The sequence below is a fragment of the Priapulus caudatus genome, unplaced genomic scaffold (genome assembly GCF_000485595.1).
Source record: "Priapulus caudatus unplaced genomic scaffold, Priapulus_caudatus-5.0.1 Scaffold1417, whole genome shotgun sequence".
Taxonomy (NCBI): Eukaryota; Metazoa; Priapulida; class Priapulimorpha; order Priapulimorphida; family Priapulidae; genus Priapulus; species Priapulus caudatus.
This window is the reverse complement of record NW_014578478.1, coordinates 23,748-44,846: the sequence shown is the minus strand read 5'-3', so window position 1 is coordinate 44,846 and position 21,099 is coordinate 23,748. Positions and strand designations below refer to the sequence as shown.

The 21,099-nt window shown below is 42.5% G+C and overlaps 2 protein-coding genes across 2 annotated transcripts in view; one reads left to right on the top strand and one right to left on the bottom strand.

Moving 5' to 3' along the window:
• Nucleotides 1–2,853, top strand: part of LOC106816565 (hypoxanthine-guanine phosphoribosyltransferase-like) — a 19,958-nt gene extending 17,105 nt beyond the window's left edge. The window contains exons 8-9 of the mRNA XM_014821189.1: nucleotides 553–629; nucleotides 859–2,853. Of these exons, the coding sequence (XP_014676675.1) occupies nucleotides 553–629; nucleotides 859–921 (140 nt within the window). The 3' untranslated portion in view covers nucleotides 922–2,853. The remainder of the gene's footprint in view (nucleotides 1–552; nucleotides 630–858) is intronic.
• An 801-nt stretch (nucleotides 2,854–3,654) lies between these two features.
• The window catches only part of LOC106816568 (activating signal cointegrator 1 complex subunit 2-like), a 24,468-nt gene continuing 7,023 nt past the window's right edge, over nucleotides 3,655–21,099 (bottom strand). Inside the window, exons 6-14 of the mRNA XM_014821191.1 lie at nucleotides 14,682–14,750; nucleotides 14,332–14,406; nucleotides 13,944–14,133; nucleotides 13,568–13,687; nucleotides 9,096–9,199; nucleotides 8,678–8,794; nucleotides 7,654–7,860; nucleotides 7,162–7,231; nucleotides 3,655–4,380 (exon numbers count right to left, since the gene is read on the bottom strand). Coding sequence (XP_014676677.1) covers nucleotides 4,096–4,380; nucleotides 7,162–7,231; nucleotides 7,654–7,860; nucleotides 8,678–8,794; nucleotides 9,096–9,199; nucleotides 13,568–13,687; nucleotides 13,944–14,133; nucleotides 14,332–14,406; nucleotides 14,682–14,750 — 1,237 coding nt within the window. The 3' untranslated portion in view covers nucleotides 3,655–4,095. The remainder of the gene's footprint in view (nucleotides 4,381–7,161; nucleotides 7,232–7,653; nucleotides 7,861–8,677; nucleotides 8,795–9,095; nucleotides 9,200–13,567; nucleotides 13,688–13,943; nucleotides 14,134–14,331; nucleotides 14,407–14,681; nucleotides 14,751–21,099) is intronic.

Here is a 21,099-nt window from a genome sequence, read left to right as displayed (position 1 = left end):
TCAATAAACATATTACATAACTCCTCAGCACACACAAAAGAATAAACACCCACTTCACAATCATATGCACGACTACTATCACAGTGTATCTCAATAAACATATTACATAACTCCTCAGCACACACAAAAGAATAAACACCCACTTCACAATCATATGCACGACTACTATTACTGTGTATCTCAATAAACATATTACATAACTCCTCAGCACACACACACAAAATAATAAACACCCACTTCACAATCATATGCACGACTACTATCACAGTGAATCTCAATAAACATATTACATAACTCCTCAGCACACACAAAAGAATAAACACCCACTTCCCCCACTCTATCCCGGGTGTGCATATGGGTACGCGGATAATCTTCACCTCTGCAGATGTGCTGCCCTCCAGCGGCAACTGTTTCTAGCGGCTAACCCCATTCACAAGAAATACTGTGACCTCCGACAAGTGGTATTTGCTGCTCCTGAACATATGCTTGTGTCATGAAGAACAGTTTGATGGGTCTTGTCTCATGTTTTCCGATGTTTTTCTTTCATTTCAGACATAGGCTTTGAAGTTCCAAATGAATTCCTTGTTGGATACGCACTTGATTACAATGAATATTTTCGTGACTGTAATGTAAGCATTTGTAAAAGAAATTGCGCACAAACTCAGCCAAATGTGCAGGATTCTGTTACTTAATTGTTTATCTTTCATTAGGAGCTGATAAAATATGCAGATTTATGTACCTTGGTCAATTATAACCATGAACAGCAGTAGAAAGCTAGTCCGTTTTGTGGTAGCATATTTCAGTAACAGATTATTAATAGCGAATTATTCTAAAACGTGCTTTTGTTTTTCCTTGCAGCACATTTGCATCATCAACCAGAATGGACTTGAAAAATACAGTGTCAAGAATACAGACGGATAGTAGTTGAGAGAAAAGGTGTTATAATTCCTCGTGTGCCATTCTTAGCTCACTGGCTTCAGCCCGGTTAAAATCATTGTATGCTCTTTAGCTCGTCCAGCTCTTGGGTGCATGCTTCCTTATGTGGCAAGCATGTGGAAGTATTATGGAGTACCTTTGCAGTAGATATTTAAAATTTACAACATCCATGTTTTTACTAAGCTGTGGTGGAATTGTGTTGATACAGCCATGTATACACAAACTACCAGTGTTTCTATTAATTGCCTCAAACTCTAAACCTAACAAGTGTTTCATTCACGTAGACCAAGCCGAAGGCACGTGCAGACTTATAGGGTACATGACTTTCCATTTTGTAGTGCGACAGTGAAACCACACCTTTAACCGGGCAGTGTGGTAGATATTTATGCAATGCCCTTATGTAAAGGAATTATGTAACAGTAGGTATAGTTGACATGGTGCCCATGTATAAAAAGTTTATTAAAAACCATTGTTACCTGCTGTAAAGCAGATTTTTATAATAATGTTGTCTTAATTATATCACTTGTTGAAGTTTAAGCTATTTACCCCGACTTCAGACCTCAACACTAATTTGTTAATGGCAGCTCCTATTGTACTGGTTGCAACAAAAGCTGTTAAGTGTATTGCTGTATTTATTGTGTCTGGAAGATAACCTATTGCCAGTATCCCGATACTTCTGGTCGCATCACATTGAATATTACTCGCGATCAACTAACTACCAACGATTAACTATCCATTACGTAATCCGCATCAGGAGTGTCAGCATTTATTATTTTCTGTGTCCTCTGAAAGCATTGTACAGGATGTGTGAAATTAATGTATTTAAAGCATGTTATCTCACCAAGCTGTGCAATTGAAATATTTCATGTGTTGTAGAAGACACAGCTGTAAAATGGCATATACACCACTGTACACACTATTGTTACAATTCTGATTTCAGTGCACAACATATATTTCAGTAGCTTTTTGTTTACTTGGCCAATGTAATATCTTCTCTCAGTGTCTTGGCGTCCAAGCAATCTTAATTTGCTCATCTGACATGTAACAATGTCTGCTAAATGTATAGGGTTTGTGTTTGTAACTTCAACTTATCACGTGTGTGTATTGAACTAGTGTCTTCTCTTCCATTTTCAAGGTTATCTAACCTATAAGTCTGACATTTTATCATTCACGTGTCAAACGTCATAACCTATCTAGGGGCCCGTTATCATAAGCTAAATTAGTATTGATATTAGTACATAGTATAGAATATATAGTATAGTATTTTTAATTTTACGTTTTAATTTTTCAATTTACGTTATTGACAATCATTGACAGAAGTTACGGGAATGAAAAATTCTAGAAAATTTCCTCAGAAATTTATGAAACAACGTTCTATCAATTGTCTACAAGAAAAGTCAGTGTTAAGGCTAATGTGAAGATGATTTTGTTTCTGACAACAGTGTTGGAACAACAGTGCCCATTGTTATGTCTCCGTCGTAAGAACTAACATTTATCGTATAGATTTAATGCTGGTTTAATAACTCAAACAACAGGTTACAACTTAAACACGGCATCACAGCCAGCGAGGCTGGAGCTGCCACAAACGTCTACGCGTAGCTCGCGCTGCTAGCAAGTGCCAGCACAAAGAACCGTTACGCACACCTGCTGCGTTGTCGAATGACCTACCGATTCGAAGCCATTTATGCAGACAGCTTGTGCCGTGAAAACAACTTAATAACATGGCGTGATTTGTATCACCCATCATTACCTACAATGTGTGTCAGTAATTGCCAATGTTCTTGTAAAATTTACAATTATATAGCGTCCAGGAATTTTGATCTTGGTTATCATGGTATCTTTATTGTCACTAGTGTGTTTTCATAATATAATGATAGTCACTACGTTCAAGTAGACTATCAATGATGCCACGTTAAATATTTTGTTTTGTTGTCTCTTTTTAGCTCAGCTGACGAAGTCAGATGCAGCTTGTAGAATCGCATGTTTGTCCGTCCGTCCGTCAACAGTTGGGCACAAATCTTAACCACTCGACGTACGGTTTTGATATTCGGGACGTGGGGGGGGGGTCGCGAAAAGGACTCGGGATGTCGAATTTGGGGGGTCAAAGGTCAAGATGTGTCAATGGAGAGGGAATATTTCCCCCTTAAGGGTATAGGAGGAAATTCGGAATTGCGGCACAAATCTCAACGGCTCGACCTACGCTCTTAATATTCGATGTATAGTGTGATGGGGAGGAAACCAATCACCAGCGCGAAATTGGAGGTCACAGGTCAAAGGGCAGTGGGGGAAAGGTCAGATATCAGACATTTTCTGAGGACATGGTCTAAGGGACCGAGTGCAAAACATTTTTGTTTCAGCGCTGACTTACCGTTTTTATCACTTTATTGAATGGACCATGAAATCTACTTTCCGCTGACGTGCGAAGAGTAAGTGTCTGATAACCTTTTGACCCTCAAGAGGAGGGTTAAACATGGATTTCTTGACTGTTAACAAAGTACTGAACTGCTTTTGCTATTAGAGCCCCTAGGAGCCTTCCCCCACCCTCCCCCACCACGACCACTACGCTCGCGCTCGACGCATATCCATGATAACATGTTAATATAGCGAAGTCATTAAAGTTACACAGCTGTATCTTTATTACTGTACTACCAGTAGGTATAGCAAAGCCTATCATAGATTTTAGATCTGTATTAGTAGTATCCTAGATATATGCTCTGAGCGCGAACGCGGTGGCAGGAGCGCGCACTTGATTTGGTTTCCAGTTTATTAGAAGAATACCTGGCTACAGTACACGTCAGTTGAGCGCTGTCGCTCTGCGGACTTGTTCAATAAAATTTCATTAAGAAGGTTGTGCAAGGACTGATCAAGTAATCAGAGACTGTGACTGTTATAATTGTTCTATTTAATGAGCATATTTAATAAGAACGGCGAATAAATACATTAACAAACCGTGTACCCAACTAGAACGTAGCCTAAGAACATCCTGTACATTGTCCTTGGCTGCTTATGACATGAACAGCTAGATTGAGTAATCACTTGTGCATAAAATGGCATTACATAATCATCACAACTAGACCACATGAGCAAATGAGGTTAGTAATTCATTACATAATCATCACAACTAGACCACATGAGCAAATGAGGTTAGTAATTTATGTGCTAAAACATTCCTTTGGCCATTTTTCTGGATGCCATAGCCTTTCTATTGTGATTTGCCTTCGATCCTTTATGTTGCTCCTTGCGCTGGCGTGCATGTGTTGTTGACCCGTCTTGACCTTGACCCTTTGGTTTGCCCTCAACTCTGGAGGGAGGGGGTCCGCCTCTTCCGCGTGCTCGCATGGCTTGGCGACGCTGTTCAGCCTTTTCCCGCAGAAGGGCAGGGTCTGTTACAAACGGAACAAACTCCCCTGGTCGCCAGGTCACCTTCTCCTCCAACTCTTGCTTCTGCAAACCAGGGACATTTGGATAAGCAATTATTTATGACATTCCATGAAAACCAAGTATAGGAATGGGTACAAACCAAGGGTCAGTTGTTGGAAACAAACAAAATTAACATAATTCTTAATATAAACTTTTTATCTTAAACCATTGACCGTCAGTTATGAGAATGAAAAATCTAACCAAATTTCCTCGTTAACTTTACGTAACAAAATTCTGTCAACTGTACAAGAAATGAAAGTGTCAATGACACTATAGCTCACCTTGGGTGTGATAGAAGAGGGAGATGATATTTAAAATTTGGTAAATGTTTCATTTATGACGGACTGAAATGTGATCAAATCTGCCAGTTCTGGTGTGGGGGAATGTTATATCTCGAAATATGAGCGTAGCAGAGATCATCACTGTATAAAGTATATTGCTAGAATAACCCGAAATCCTATCCTATAGTACATACATAATAACAAGAGCATATAAAGAAGGAGAGCGTACAACGGTGAAATGCTGAAACCATGTTGCAGTATTAGTCGAATAAATAAACTTTCCCCGTTTTATTTTGACGATTCTTTGCAGTATTATTGATCAGCTGTCCTACCTTGCTTATATAAAACAAACTGCTTGTCCCTACAATGCCCCTACGCTGAGTGAATGAGCGGTGAAAATCTGGTTTTTTCGCCTAAATCCGAATCAGATGACTAAGCACTGCGACCCTCTCTCGCTTTGAGATAACTTCGGGAGACCTCACGTGTTTCGGTCAATGATTGACAAATGGAATGAATGACGTCTTTTATTGATTGCTATAGTGATGACCCCCACCCGTGCCCACCTCACGCCCACCGCACGCTGGATGTATAGTAAACTCTGGTAGTATGACGTGACTCAGCGCTACCATGGCGCTACACAGCGGCGACCGGAAGCAACACACTGGCCACAAAGTGAGAGAGGGTCGCAGTGCCTAGTCATTTGATTCGGATTTCGGGGAAAAACCAGGTTTTCACCACTCATTATCTCAGCGTAGGGGCATCGTAGGGACAAGCGGTTTGTTTTATATTAGCAAGGTAGGACAGCTTATTACTGTCAAGAATCGTCAAAATAAAACGGGGAAAGTTTATTTATTCCACTAATACTGCAACATGGTTTCAGCATTTCACCGTTGTACGCTCTCCTTCTTTATACGCTCTTGATAATAACATTACAAATGTACTGAATTCAAAGCCACTTAAATATGAGCTATAGTCCGACCTGCATACAACGTGGTCACAATGTAATTCAAAGTGTGAATGGTCAGTGCACATGAATACAAATCTATCATACACATGTAGGACAATTTACAATGCCCGACATCTGGACTGGTCTGGACAGCTCTACACAAAAAAGTACACAAATGAGCGAGTGCCAACAAGTCATTTTTAATTCAGCAACTATCCACCTACATTATATAAAACAAGAGTATATATGGGAGAACTCCCATTATATAGCATATCTCCCATTTAATATATACTCTTGATAATTATATATGCATAATTTTTGATGCGAAAATAAATGTTTCAGATCTGAGTCTGAAATCTGGGCGAGAGATGGCGCTACGCCTAAATGATCCCCATTTTTGTTTTCGATTATCGCGCAAGTAAAAACAATAAAATATTCCAGTCAAATTATTGTAACGAAGAATCTAAAACACAATATTACACATAGATATGATTGTAGATTTGTTAACCAGTTAGATTGACATTTTTCTGATATTTTGGTCAAAGGTACGAGTGAAATTGACTTATGGCCATTTCCATTTTTGCCAAAAAGTGGGCGTGGCTCGAAGGTAGGTCGACTGGCGTCTTTAAAAATAGGAACTTCCAATCTCTCCCATAGGAGTAACAACTGTATGCAATTTGAAACACGTGGGTCAAACGGTTCTTGGGTTATCGTTGTGACCGTAGGCAGACACTGAAATGCATAGTGAAATTGCCAAAATCTACCTAATTTGCATAATTTAAAAAAAATAAAAACTCCTGTGATATGTTTTGGGGCCAGTCCTTATTCATTCATATACCAAAAATGAGCAAAATCCGTTGAACCTGAACTAACTTATCATTATGGCCATTTCCATTTTTGCCAAAGTGGGCGTGGCTCGAAAGTACGTCAACTGGCGTGCTCCAAAATAGAACGTGAAAATCTCCCAGAGGAGTAACAACTGTATGCAATTTGAAACATGTGGGTCAAACGGTTCTTGAGTTATCATTGACCGTAGGCAGACACTGAAATGCATAGTGAAATTACCAAAATCTACCTAATTTGCATAATTTAGTAACCCCTGTGATATGTTTTGTGGCCACTCCTTATTCATTCACATACCAAAAATTGCCAAAAAGTAGGCGTGCCAGCAAGAAAATCTCTCCCATAGGAGTAACAACTGTATGCAATTTGAAACATGTGGGTCAAACGGTTCTTAGGTTATCGTTGACCATAGCCAAATGTTGACGGACGGACGGACGACGCCCAATGGCAATAGCTCATCTTGACGATGTCAAGGTGAGCTAAACACTAATTTTGATTCTGACAATGATGTATAATGTATATAGATGGTTGCTAACCAGGAATGTTTAATTACTAATTAATTGAGACTGGGAGCAGGCAGAACTAGTGAGGTGTAGATCCAAAACCAGCAGTGTGTGACCATTGCAGCAGTCCTATTATTATCCTCTTTATAGACTGGGACCGTATGGTACAGGCTAAAGCACATGTAGATTTACCGTCATCGTAACACTCCAGTACTATGCATAATATCTATACCTGTTGTGGAGTCTGAACGTCTTCATTTACTTCATCGTTGCGTGTGAAAACACGAGGAGTTACAAAAGGCCTACAATAAAAAATATGCTTGAAGCAAGCTATAACTACTTCAGTTATGGACATCGAAAATTCGCCGAAGCAACCGCACTGTCAGTCGTCACACTGCTTTACAACATAAGTGAACAGGCAATTACACAAAATCTTTTGGTTGGATCACAGTGGGCAGCTGATCAGAGATCACTGTCCAGCTCGTCTCACCCCAGAATGCTCAACTGATACGACGAACAGGACTAAAATACTCGCATCGCCATGACGATGGCCCGTGGGCTATGTACTCGCGGCTGAACGCGTCGTCACGACGAGGGCCAGACCGCTGACGGCCGGCCGCACTGTCACGATGATGACCCGCAGGCCACTTACGGTCTGTCACATCATCATGGCGATGGCCCGCGGCCGATCACTTAATCACGACTGCGTGACTCGTTGTCTCACCTGCGAGAGAGCAGCTCATCGGCGGAGTCTGCGTCGTCGGCGCCGACCTGGTTGGCGTCGTACGTGTCATCGTATTCGTCGTCATACACGTCCGCCTGTTCATCGTCGTCGTCGTCGCTGACAACGGTGAAGCGCTCACGGATGTAATCCTTCAGCTTCTCCACGTGAGACTTGTCATCCAGCACGACTGTCGTGTCCTTCGCCTCTCTGTGTGTCACGCAGCAGATACATAGTCGGGGCCAACGTTATATCACAGTACACCTCATTTATACAACAAAACCTGTGTTAGCAGTCACCTCCACATGATGAATGCATGTCTATAATAGACAGTTAGGGCATTTACATTGAGTGATGCTAATTGTCATAGTTTGTTATAGTTATGTTATATGTCACGATAGATGGCAGCACGGGTCCGACAGTGATGCACGTGTGGTTCTGCTGAGTAAACGTACTTGTCACATACTCTACGAGTTCTGTATCTAATTGCGTACCCATAGTACGAAATTACGTACGACACTCATATACGGGTTTGACTGTACACCAATTTGTGATTCTGCAAGATTAAGTATGTAGACACAATTACAGACGTTTTACACATAACTGGTTGGAGCTGTCTTCGAGGTATAATAAGATTTTGACAAGCTTAGCCATTGAAAAGAAATCTTCACCCAGAATTTTACAAAACCATGAAACCTGCGATGACACATTTCTATACAGAAGTTTACACGTTCTATACTATATGGGCATGGCATGTATAAAAACCAAAACTTTAATTACAATAATTGATAAACTATATATAAATAGGCAAAAGTAAAGGGAAATGTAATAGTATCAGGAGTAAATAAGAACTTGCTCCTGATACTATAGTTTTAAGTTAGTTGTTAGTTTTATACAATTAATAACTTGGTAATGTTATTATTATTATTATTATTATTATTATTATTATCTGTCAGTAATTTGGTCATTAGGTGTAGTGGTGTTTGTCAGAAAAATGACAGCATGTGAAAATAAGAAGTGAACCAACCTTTTGCCCATATGCACTCTTGACATATCTATCTTGTCACGCGTAAACACGTCAAACTCGTCACCATCGAAAACGTTAAACCTTGAAGACAAGACAGTGGCTTTCTTCTTCGCCTTTCTGTAATACCAGTAATACTTCATTTCCACAATGTTTATCATCACTCCTGCTACAAGACAAAAATCTATATTTCTCACAAAGATTATCTTCTATTTTGTATATTGCAACTTGATTGAGCTGTAACTACTAAATATACATTGATCACCTTAGCGAACGATCACTTCTAAGCAATAAGTGTATCTTCATAAACTAACCAATCTGTTAAAAGATGCTATCACTGGTCACATCCCTGTATGTCGTGTATGTATGACTAGAACCACAAGCATACACGTGGCGTAAACTAGCACCACAGTTATCATACCTTGGCAGAACCCTATCAAGTCCCTGCAGAGCCTCAGGTAGCGAGTCACACAGCAGATGGTTAATCACCTGTTCTACATCGTAGTTATAGTACTCCAGACATTCCTATACATAGCAAGATTTCATATTTATTATAACTTAGACGTGCATAAATACAAGAGTGAACTTTTAAGGCCCCCGCACATGGTGAGATTCGTGCTGAGCACGGAGCGTGAGCTTCGTGCTCAGCAGGAACCTCACGCCCCTGCACACGCTGAGTTTTTAGCCTCGCGAAACCAAAATTCGCGGGTGCCACTGTCTGGTGCACGTTTGCACGAAGCGGTGACTGGAGCAGGTGCACGAAGCAGTCACTGGAGCGGGTGCACGGCTGAACCAATCAAAATGCACCGCCACTGAGTGAGAACCAATCAAAATGTGCCGCCACTGAGTTTCGTGCTCAGCAGGAACCTCACACGCTGAGTTTTAAGCCTCGTGAAACCAAAATTATCAAACACGACAGATATTTTCCTCACCACCTCGTGAGACCAAAAACTCAGTGAAATCGACCCCGCACACAGTGAGGTTTCTGCTTAGCACGAACCTCACCGTGTGCTGGGGCCTTTACTTTCAGACAGCTATGTACATGTCAAGCATGCTGTCTTATTTTAATTGCACTCTTCAAAGTACAACTTGAATCACAGGCGCAGTCTCACACCGTTGAACCCACTTTGTTAACTATGAGTTTCAACAGTGGGTTGGTACATATAGGCATAATAATATAATATAATCAATAACATGTATACAAAATGAACATGCAAGCGCACTATATGGTGCGTTCCTGCAACAATCCCATTTCATAACTTTCAACAAAACACCACTTAGTCTAGATGGCAAAGATCAGTACAGTTTAGCAGAAGTATTGCAAGTTCTGATGACTAGCTTCAATGTACAAAAAATGAGTACATGAAAATTATAGTTCCAATTCAGATTAGTTAAATGTGCAACGTCAGAAATATGCAATACAATGTCGAGTAATTAGATGCATGTACCCAATGTATCATTTTCGACTTGTAGAATATAACCTGCTAACAGTAAAGACTAAGGTCAAGTCAGAGTTGTATATCTTACTAAGCTACCAGCAGAGTTTAAAATTACATGAAGGAGGGTATTTTGGGAATAAACGTAGAGTGGAACATAGTGACAATTTTTTAACATTCTGAAATAGCCTCATTGCAATAACACATCCCATAGTGTGCATGATCATTATATAGATATGTTCATGGTATAATCGATTACCATCTATTGGCCAAAAAGCATTATTTGTTCAGCAGTGTCCCTACTCAAACCAGTTTGTTTTCTAAAATGCAACAAAATTGCCTCAGTCAGCAAACCTTTGAGAGACTTGTAATAGTCACGGGTCTGCAATGCAGATTGTACATCGTAATTTAGGATAATGATTAGGAAGTGGTGCCACACGGTGACCCGGGTACAAGTAGCAATGGTGGGGTAAGATGCGGCCACTTCTTGACCAGCTCTCTTTGGCTAAACAGCCTCCTTCCGCTGTGACTATCAAAGTCACTAAACGCTTAGGGACAATGCTTTTTATCGGTCTCGTGAATTCACTCGTGAAGCCAGCATTTGATTGAGCGAGTCAGGGTGAGTGACAGGGCATACGCTGCAACCCACGTTAGGAAGAGTGACCGAACAAGATGAGCATGTGATATACTCTCTCATGTATTACAGTGGCGAGACCCTTCCACACCCTTCTACCCTGATTCGCTAGCATTGGCAGCGTAGACTTAATTGTCCACCATGTTGCTCTGTGTACGTTGCTTGCACCAATGTAACAAATGTGTGACGTCACAACCAGCTGTACAAGCATGCACTGCGCACAAGTCAACCATACTGCACTGTGGTAAACATGAGATAGTTGATGCATGAATAACGTATTTTGGCATGGATAGCCAATAGATGGCGTTAACTTCTGGGCGGACCTTCAGTCCGGAGCGCATATAAAGCACATCGTATGCTGTGTCTCGACTGTACATATGAGTGCTTTGCCTGTGGTAATAACCGTCCCTGCCTAAATGTAGTTGTTGTGGATGGCTGCCTGTCAGTAGTATTGCATCCAGATGAGACGGGATACTAGAGAAGCGTTGCCGAAAGAAGGTGTTGACCCGAAGTGCTGAGCGCAGATCTTGCGCGCAGTTCCGCGGCAAGGCGCACGCGACCGCGGGAACGTCCTACGACAGTATGCAGCGCTGGCAGCTATAGATCTGTGCGCCGAATGCTTACGCCGGCGCACGCATCCATAGCTGCCAGCGAACAGTCCACAATTTTAGTGGGGGACACAGAGGGCAGACATTTGGGACGTGAACAGTGTTCACTTGTTATAAAAACATAATGTCTCTGTTCGTAACCTAGCTGTGTCACGCGAAATCACAGAAAGACTGACGAAATTTTCCCGTTCGCGAACCTTGCCCAGTAATGGAAATGGCTGCAAGGACAAAGGCTATATAGACTGGGACTCACTCCCAACCTCGATTACCGCATCGAGTGGAGCTAAGCCTAAGCCGAGCATGGTGGAAGCGAGTTCCAGTTCTATGGCTATAGGCGGCGCGCGGCGCGCACTGCTTTCCAATCCCCGTACGAGCCTCGCCATTGGAACGTTGCAAAAAACGTTGCAGTGTTGCGGCTGACAGCCATTTCCATTACTGGGCAAGGTCCGCGAACGCGAGAATTTCGTCAGTCTTTGTGTGATTTCGCATGACACAGCTCGGTTACGAACAGAGACATTAATGTTTTTATAACAAGTGAATACTGTTGTTCAAGGAGAAACAAAGATGGAAGCTGTTGAATGTGTATTCGTGCTGTGAAAGTTTCAAATGAAGTGAGGCGTCGAGCGATGATTTTGGCAGCACGCTTTGCCTACTGCTATATATATATATTAGTGTAAGCGTGCACAGTCGCGCCGGCGAGAGCAATGGCAGCGGCAGCGTACGTTGGACGTAGGATTTCGACGGAATTTACAGGAACTCGGCATAATAGGTCAAACAGAGTAGGCCTATGGCTATAGAACATGAAGAAGTTGGTAGTAAATAGATTTCGTATTTTAGTTAGCATTATATTTTATTATATTTAGTAGGAGTACTAGTAACACTACAGGAGTCGTCAATTAAATATTAGTAACTTACTAGTACCGGTAACACAGTTTGTCATTATTAGCTCCTGGTAGTAACTAGTACTAGTACTAGTATACTGTAGTACTAGTAGTCCTGGTACTTAGTAGTACTAGTACTAGTAGTACTTACTACTACTACTACTAGTAATTATTGTAACATGTACTTGTAGTAATAGAAGTATTCGTAGGTGTGGATACAATTCGATGCTCGCATTGGGGGATCGTGTTAGATATCATATATATATATATAGCCTAGGTGCCTGCACGTAGAATCACGAGTACGAGGCACATTGGTTTTTATTGGGACTCATGTTCTCTATCCTTGGGCCGTCCGAGTCGGAGCACTCCGGAATTTCACGTGAATTCTTACGAAAGCACTTACAGTTCAAGCTTCCCACTGTTCACAGTTTAGGGCACTTCTGCCACCATGTTGAAATCTTTAGTTTGATGAAGGAGTGTAACTATGGCAGAGATACAATAGCAGATAACAGTGACAATGAAACTAACTGTAATTATTACGATTTACGAATAGCGAAGACGAATTCCTATATATCGTATCCCCTAAACTCAGCCACTCAACGCTAACGCATGAGCGCTATATATTGTTACAATGTCAACAAAAAACTCCGTTATTACAGAAAAGAAAGCGCGCCTAGTAGCCTACGAAAATTTGGCAGCATTTCTAGCCCGTCTCTACATAACTGGGTAGTGCGATCCCTCGTGCAATGGGCAGAACTGCTCAATTCAGCGAAAAGCCGCTTTAACCTAACCCTAGGAAAGGAACGGCGTATACTGGCGTTGGGAAAAGGCAGCGACATTGCTAAAATGCGCCGCTACGCGGCGTTTGAGCGCTTCGCGCGGATATCCGGCTGGAGACTGTCCAGTCTGCTGTGTTACTGCCATGTCTGCCTGTTGGTGGTGTTCCCAGCACACAGGGCCGATTACCATTTCTCTCGGTTCATTCAAACCTTCCCACCCTCTGTCCTACTTCTAGTGAGGGGGGGGAAGAGAAGTCCAAGTGCAACTCCCAACAGTTGACGGGGGAGGCTGACCCTTACACTGTGTACTTCACAACTTGGAAAGAAATATACGCAACACAATAAGGTATGGAAAGGTTGGTCAAAACGCAAAATGTCAGAAATATTGAGACCATTACACGCTGCTCAGTTTGTGGCAAACAAGCAATACCTGAACTAGAAACCCAAATGGACAATTAGTAGGTTGTCACAAAGCGCTCGACTGTAAAATTCATTTCCACGTCTGGCAGTCATGTTTCAGTGTATTACTTAAGCATCCCGAATCGATATACTCACGATTATAAATCCATCACCAAGATCGGGGAGCAGGTCCTTCACACTGGAGATAAGAGACTCCAGCTCAACTCCAGACAATTTTGGTCCCGCACACGCTCCTTCATCTAAACTGTCATAGTCCTGTGTGCATCAATTGCAGAACCATAAAGAAACCAGTAGAACTCAGGAATTAGCATGTCAATAGAAAGAGTATTGTATACACTATGAAGAAATAGACAATGTACAGGTACTTATATGGTACAGCTTTCAATTTGCAACTATGTTTGGGCGTGATCACATTAGTTTATAACAGGTGAATGCACAAACACGTGACATGATACCACAAATGGTTCGGTGATGGATAGCTGGATACCATGCACACTTTCATCTCACACACCTCACCCTCCTGGGACGTGGGCATATTATCAGCACCATTAACACATGCAGCTGTGGCAGGTACTTCAGCCTCCATGTTCAAAGATTGTGTGGATAACGAGGATGCTGCTGCACCTCTGTTTTCCTGTCTCCCGAGAAGGCTGTTGACTTCAACAATTGCATTAGAGATGAATGCAATGCGTGTCATGTCTCTGATATAATGCAGTCAAGAAGAAATGGTTTCCACAGTGCCAATTGCTTAATAAGCCACAACAAAATTTAAGAGAGCATTAGACTCAAATAAAGCAAACAATATACACATCTAAAATTGCAGTCAACTGCAAAATTACACATTGCCAAGAATCTCAGCAAACAGCACAATAACTGTTGATGATTATAGTAAAGGATACAGTGAGCATCCATTTTGCTTTAACAGCTCAATGTCCTCAACGAATGAAAATATGCGATCGTAATCACTAATGAACCTGTAATGAATAGTATTTATATTAAAAACCTCTACACTGTAACTACTAACACAATTCTAATATATGGGTTCATGTTTTATACAAGTATATGTGGTGGTATAAAATTAATACTGCCTAATTTTGATTTTGATAAATCACTCGATTTTTAAGTAATATGTAAAAGTGGTAATTATTCTCAATATCTCATTTTTAGCAAATAAATAACAAAATTTTTACAAATATTACATCATTTTACAAATAAACACATGCACACGCAAGTGATTTCTTAAACTCACTTCCGTTCAGTTACGCAGGATGCTATTACTTGCAGAAAGCTTTCAGCCCATGATGCTCCTGCTTCTGGTCTGAAAAAGGAGACGTTTTCGATAATGTAATAACAACCTTATCATAGTAACATTAAAATTGTAAATTAAAAATGACAATTTCTTTTTTATTATAAAATTGGGCATAAAATAAACAGATAGAGTCAGACATAGTGTAGGATGTAGATGACGAAACGAAGATGCAAGGATGCGTCACCAACAGGATCTGTCTCTTCAAAGTTTTATTATGTCACCACGAACGTGCACGAAACACCGACGACGACGATAATGATTACGATAGCCTGACAGCGACAGCGAGTGCGTCTGTGCGCGTGTGACTACGACAACGACAATGGCGATGATAACGACAGTGTGATTCACGAAGATTTGTGACACCTTTACATCCCTTTACATCACTGCAGAATCCACATATATATATATATATATATAGAAAAGGCTTGCTACACGAGCGACTAACCAAAACGAACTTTGCGTGTGCCGCCATATTCCCCACTGGGGCGTGATTGACGCATATAGGCTTAACTTGTAAAACAATTACATAACACAGTGCTATGTTTCACCGCAGTTACGTGTCCTACAAACCATAGCCAAAAGTTACACAATGTTCAACGTGAAAGGTTCGATAACGACCATTGACCGATTCCGTAATCGGTAGTCCGTTTAACTCCATCATTATACTGGTTCTACTCTTTCACTCGATCAGACTCCAATAACAAACACAGTTTCGCAATTGGCCTCTCTAACACAGAATGCCTAGTCCTAAACAAACAGGATCTCACAAAACCCTTTGTGTCTGCTTTAACGTCCACGATTCTACCAAGAAGACAGATATTTCTGGGCAGTGAGTCGTCGACAACGAGCATAATATCGCCCAACATAAGGTTCCATTGAGGGTTATGCCATTTCTGCCTTGCTGGCAATAGGGACAAGTACTCTTTGCGCCACCTTGTCCAGAATAAGTCCGCCAAATACTGGACCTGCCGCCAACGTCTCCTGACATAAACATCCTTCCTATCGAAGACACCGGGCATATAGAGGCATTGACGTCCTCTCCCTCATGGTCAACAGCATCCTTGGAGAAAACGGTTGCAGATCGTCCAGGTCAGAAGATACCGTAGATATTGGTCAGCCATTCACAATGTTCTCTACCTCACAGAATAAGGTACTGAGACCCTCATTGTCCAGTCTAAGATGTTGCTCCTTCAACACGCCTTTCATAACCCGGCGAACAGTCCTTATAAGCCTCTCTCAAACACCACCAAAGTGGGAGGCTGTAGGGGGGTTAAATTCCCAGCTTATCCCCTTCTGCCACAGCCACTCAGGGATTCCAGGCCTTGACAGCATCTCTTAGCTCCTTCTCAGTGCCCACAAAATTCGTGCCATTATCTGTCCTCAACAATGATATTTCACCCCTCCTGGGGCGTACTCTATTTACGCCTCCACAACCTCCGACTGAATTCTCCGGTGGAAATGAAAATAGAGTACGAATGGACCAAATGTGGCGAACCAAAATAGCGGACAAAGTTGCATTTTTGCCATTTGTATACGAAATTTTATTTAGTACTGATGTTTTGCCGCACTCTAGCTATGATACAAATAAAACTGAGATTCCATTGTTGACGACATTGTAAGTTTACGTGTGTCCATACCAAAACATGTCAAATGTATGTTGTTTTATGCCTATAATATATCGAAATTTTAATTCAAATTCAATTCAATCAATGAACACCTGAAATTTATTGTTGTATCGGTAATTGGATTGGTAATTGGTAAGTGGACAGTTCATGTCCGCCATGATGAATCAATTGTTCTCAACGATCAAACCACCTCAACACAATGTAGGTTTCGGATGTCTTCAAAAGGTCATGTGATCAATAATAGAGCGCAGTTGAACGTCACCGGATACTCTGATTCCATAATAGAGTACACCCCTGGAGATGAACCTGCGTATGGCATTTAAGCAGGAATCAGCATTCGCTGTATGGACGATCTCCAGATGAATCCCTCTCATGGCCAAACAAGTAAACAGGATACCATATCTCTTCACCATGCTCCTTCCCTGCTTAACCTCAAAGGGACCAAACATATCAAGGCCTGTATTGTCGAAAGGTGGCTTGTCACTCATCACGCGCTCAGCGGGAAACGATGCTATCTGCTGTGTTGATGCACCAGCACAATTCTTCCTACATGTAACACACCGACTAACCACCCTCTTGATTACTGAACTTGCTCCAATCAACCAGTACCTCTGCCATAGGCTTGCTAGCATAGCTGCTCTGCCCATATGGCCAACCTGGGCGTGAGCCTCCATAACAACCAGTTGTAAAATTCTCAAATCTTTTGGGATAATCACCTGGTGTTTCATTTCTTCTGAGAGGGTTGCTCTTCTCATCCTACCGCCTACTGATATGAGATCATCAATCAAAATGGGATCTAGGTTTCGCAGCGGGCTACGTCTCAACGCTCTCCTGACTTCCCCAACATTACCACCTTTCAGAGCCTTTAATTCTGCTGCGAAGAATCTGCAGTTCGTGAGCCAAAATAAGTCTTTCTGCAGCCTTCGAGTAATCCAAGGTTAGATGAGTGCAAGTTGACCTGTTGTCATTGCCTCTCTTAAATTTCTCAGCAAACATCAGTACCATGGCCACTACTCTCTTCAACTTTGGGTAACTTGAGTACCTCGTGTACCAACTTACCACTTGTAGCATCTGGGTACACTTCATTCTTTGAGTCTCACCAGTTCCTGCAGCCACACTTCCCATCGCTGCAGAAAAGCACCATCGATTGGCTCGTCCCATTCCAGACCTTGATGGCAAACTTCTTGAAGGAGGATCTTTGCTGGAAGAACAAAGGGGGCTACCAAATCTAGTGGGTGAAACACAGAGCTTACGATAGATAGCAGCCCTCTCCTGGTTAAGCTTCTTTCCACAGGCACTACATTAAAGCTAAGTGTGTCTGACTGAAGTGACCATTGCACACCAAGGGCTCTCGCTACTGGCAGATCATCCATGTTCAAGTCCAATGATTTTAGCTCAGGTGCTCTTTCCTGTTCGGGGATGGCACCTAGCACCTTTTTATCATTACTCATCCACTTGGTCAGATGGAAGCCTCCATCCAGACAAAGGTTAGTCAGGTCATTCACCAAGACCAATGCTCTCTCCTGGCTAGCCACAGAGGAGAGGCAGCCATCCACATAGAAGTTCTTGTCCATCACATTCCTGGCTTCTACCCCATACTTGTCACCATGATCAGCCAGTGTCTTCTTCAGAGTCATGTTGGCACAAGCCAGAGACAAAGTGGCACCAAACAAATGCCTGGTCATCCTATACATCAGGACAGCTTGTCCCTCCGTGGGCTGCCAGTAGAACCGAAGGCAGTCTCTGTCCTGTTCAGCAACCACCACCTGCAGAAACATACCCTCGATATCTGCAGTGACTGCAATCTTCTCCTGTCTGAACTTCATCGGCACACCTATCAGGGTATTCGTCACATCCGGCCCCTGTAACAGCATGTTATTCAGGGACACTCCAGCCCACTTAGCAGCAGTCATAGACAACCCTTACTTTGCCTGGTTTCTTGACACTGTACACTGGATGATGGGGCAGACCCTCCTGCCAATAGGTGCTTCCTCTTCCACTTTTATTCCATATATCCTTTCCACATCATCTCATTCATAAACTCAGTGTACTTAGCCTTGAGCTCAGGGTCAGCATTTAACCTTTGCTCCAATAATGCATACCATCTCTGTGCTATTCGTCTGTTGTCTGGGAGTGTCACATTCCCATCTCGCCAGGGTATTGGAATGACATAATGGCCATTCTCGAACTTCATATTCTCATCAACTAACTTGACAAACCGTCTATCTTCTACAGACATGCTCGACTTCTCTGCAAATCCAATTTCTGGGAAACCAATCTTTGCTGCTTCTGTTACCATCTTTGTCAACTGCTCTTGGTCCTCAATGGCTCGAAGTTCCACCCTATTTATTGTTGCCACTCTTGTGTGCTGCTCCGTGACGGATGATGTTCCATGGTATCCAACCTAACACTGTTCTCGCTGCATAGGGCGAACCAGGGGCCCTGTGACCACCTCCAACGGAGTGTAAGCCTCTGCAACGGCATTGCCCACCATCAGACCAATTTCCTCTTCGATCTCTGGCACCACTACGAGGCCTCTCAAGTGATCCCACCTATTTACATCGCTCTGGGTTGGGATGTGGTCCCTCGTCACTGGTAGGGAATTCTTCGTATATACATTCGGAAGCTGAATATCTCTATCACCTTTCAGACTGCTCACTGCCATGTTAGAGATTATGTATGTCTCTATAGCATTGTATCACCCATAGTGTCAATGGTTATCCAAGCCTTGCGATCGCAAAGACCCAGTTGACTTCTCAATCTCTCAGTGCAGAAGGATATACTTGAACCTGGATCTAGGAATGCATACGTCTGGGTGGTTCTATTACTCCTCAGAGACTTTACCACTACCGAGATGATAGCCATAGTGCACAAGCCATCTTGATCAGTGTTGCAGGACGAGGTAACCTCCGGAACAGACTTCTTTTCCTTTGCCTCTTGCCTAGGATTCCTGTTCTCCAAATGAAGAACAGTAGGGTGCCTGCCCTTGCACTTGTCACATTGCATGCGATGACCGCAATACCTGGATCTATGACCAGGTATCAAGCAACTTCCACTGTTTCAATAGGTTGATCTTCTCATCATAATTTTGAGATCATTGCAAACTTCCGACAATTCACCGACTCATGGCTCCCCTTGCACAATTCACATGCCCCCTTTCAGCCTGCAAGGGTTGCATACGACCTCTTTGATGCTTTCCAACCCAGGGCTGTTCCTTGCTGACCATGGGTTGAGTTAGGTGATTGCACCACGTTAAACATCGGGATGTTTGCTTCTCCGGCCCTTTCGCTCATAAACACAGTGAACACCTCAAAGCTAGGAAAGGCTTCCATATCTAGATAGCTTTGTACGACACCTCTCCACTTGTTCTCCACATAACTCGCTAATTTAGCCACCAGCTTGTAATTCTCCTGAGGGTAATCTAACACCGCGAGATCTGGTATCATCTTCTTCCCCGCGCTCACCTCATTCAGAAAGTCTGAAAATGCTCTGAGACCATGCGCATCTCTAGGATTGACCCTTGGCCAATTTTGCAGCTTCGTCAAGAATGCTCTAGCTACGACGGAGTTGTTACCATAACGATCCTTGAGCTCCTTACGGGCAAGGTAATAGGCATTGTCATCTTGAAGCAAAATGTAATTACTAATCATTGCACGAGGCTCACCACTCAGGTGTTGGCTAAGTAAATTCAGCTTTTCATTCCCAGAAACAGCCTTGTTCTCTATCAGACTGGCAAAAGCTGATTCCCATGCAGGTCATTTCAAAGGGTCACCATCAAACCTTTCAACGTGTAATAGTGGTAATCGGAAGGAGTCAACCAATTCTTTGATTAGACTCTTGTCCTTGACCGCACTAGACTGGTGCACATGAGCCGAGCAGGATGCATTACCTGGGCCTGGTTGAATAGGATGTTGAATGTCAAAGTGAGGAACTGGTGCATCGACCAGAGGAGCTTCGATTGTAAATGGTACAAACTCAGGTGCAGCGAACGACAAAGGGGCATCCATCTCAGCGCCAATGTCCTCCTGTGATTCGTGTTTCTCAACCTCCTGAATTACTTTGAGCAGAGCCTGTGTTTCGGCTAGCTCTCTCTTACGCCTGAGCTGTTCTAATTTTAACTCTGCCTCAAGCTTGTCGAACCAAAGTTCAACTTTCTGCATGGCCACCTTCTTTTCCAAATCTACCCACTCACTCTTTCGTGAAGAATGTGAAGAATCAGATTTGATGGAGCTGGATGATCTTGAAAATATAACCGATTCTTCCTCCTCCTGATTGCCCTTACTCGCATTTTGAGCCAAACCAGCATAGCCTGCTGAGGCTAATTTCATTGTCGGATTATATGGCAGTTTTGACAGCTCTGGAAGACTGGCCGATGACGGTGGGAGTGTGTACAGCTTTCCTGATCTTGTCTCCATAATGCTCTTTAGGCAGTCTTGGTTAATCTTCGTGAATAATGTAGGATTTAGACGACGAAACGAAGATGCAAAGATGCGTCACCAACAGAATCTGTCTCTTCAATGTTTTATGTAACCACGAACGTGCACGAAACACCGACGACAACGATGACGATAACAATTACGATAGCTTGACAGTGACAGCGCGTGCGTGTGTGTGCGTGCATCGGTGCGTGTGCGACTATGACAACGACAACGGCGACGATAATGACAGTGTGATTCACGAAGATTTGTGACACCTTTACATCGCTTTACATCACTACAGAATCCACATATATA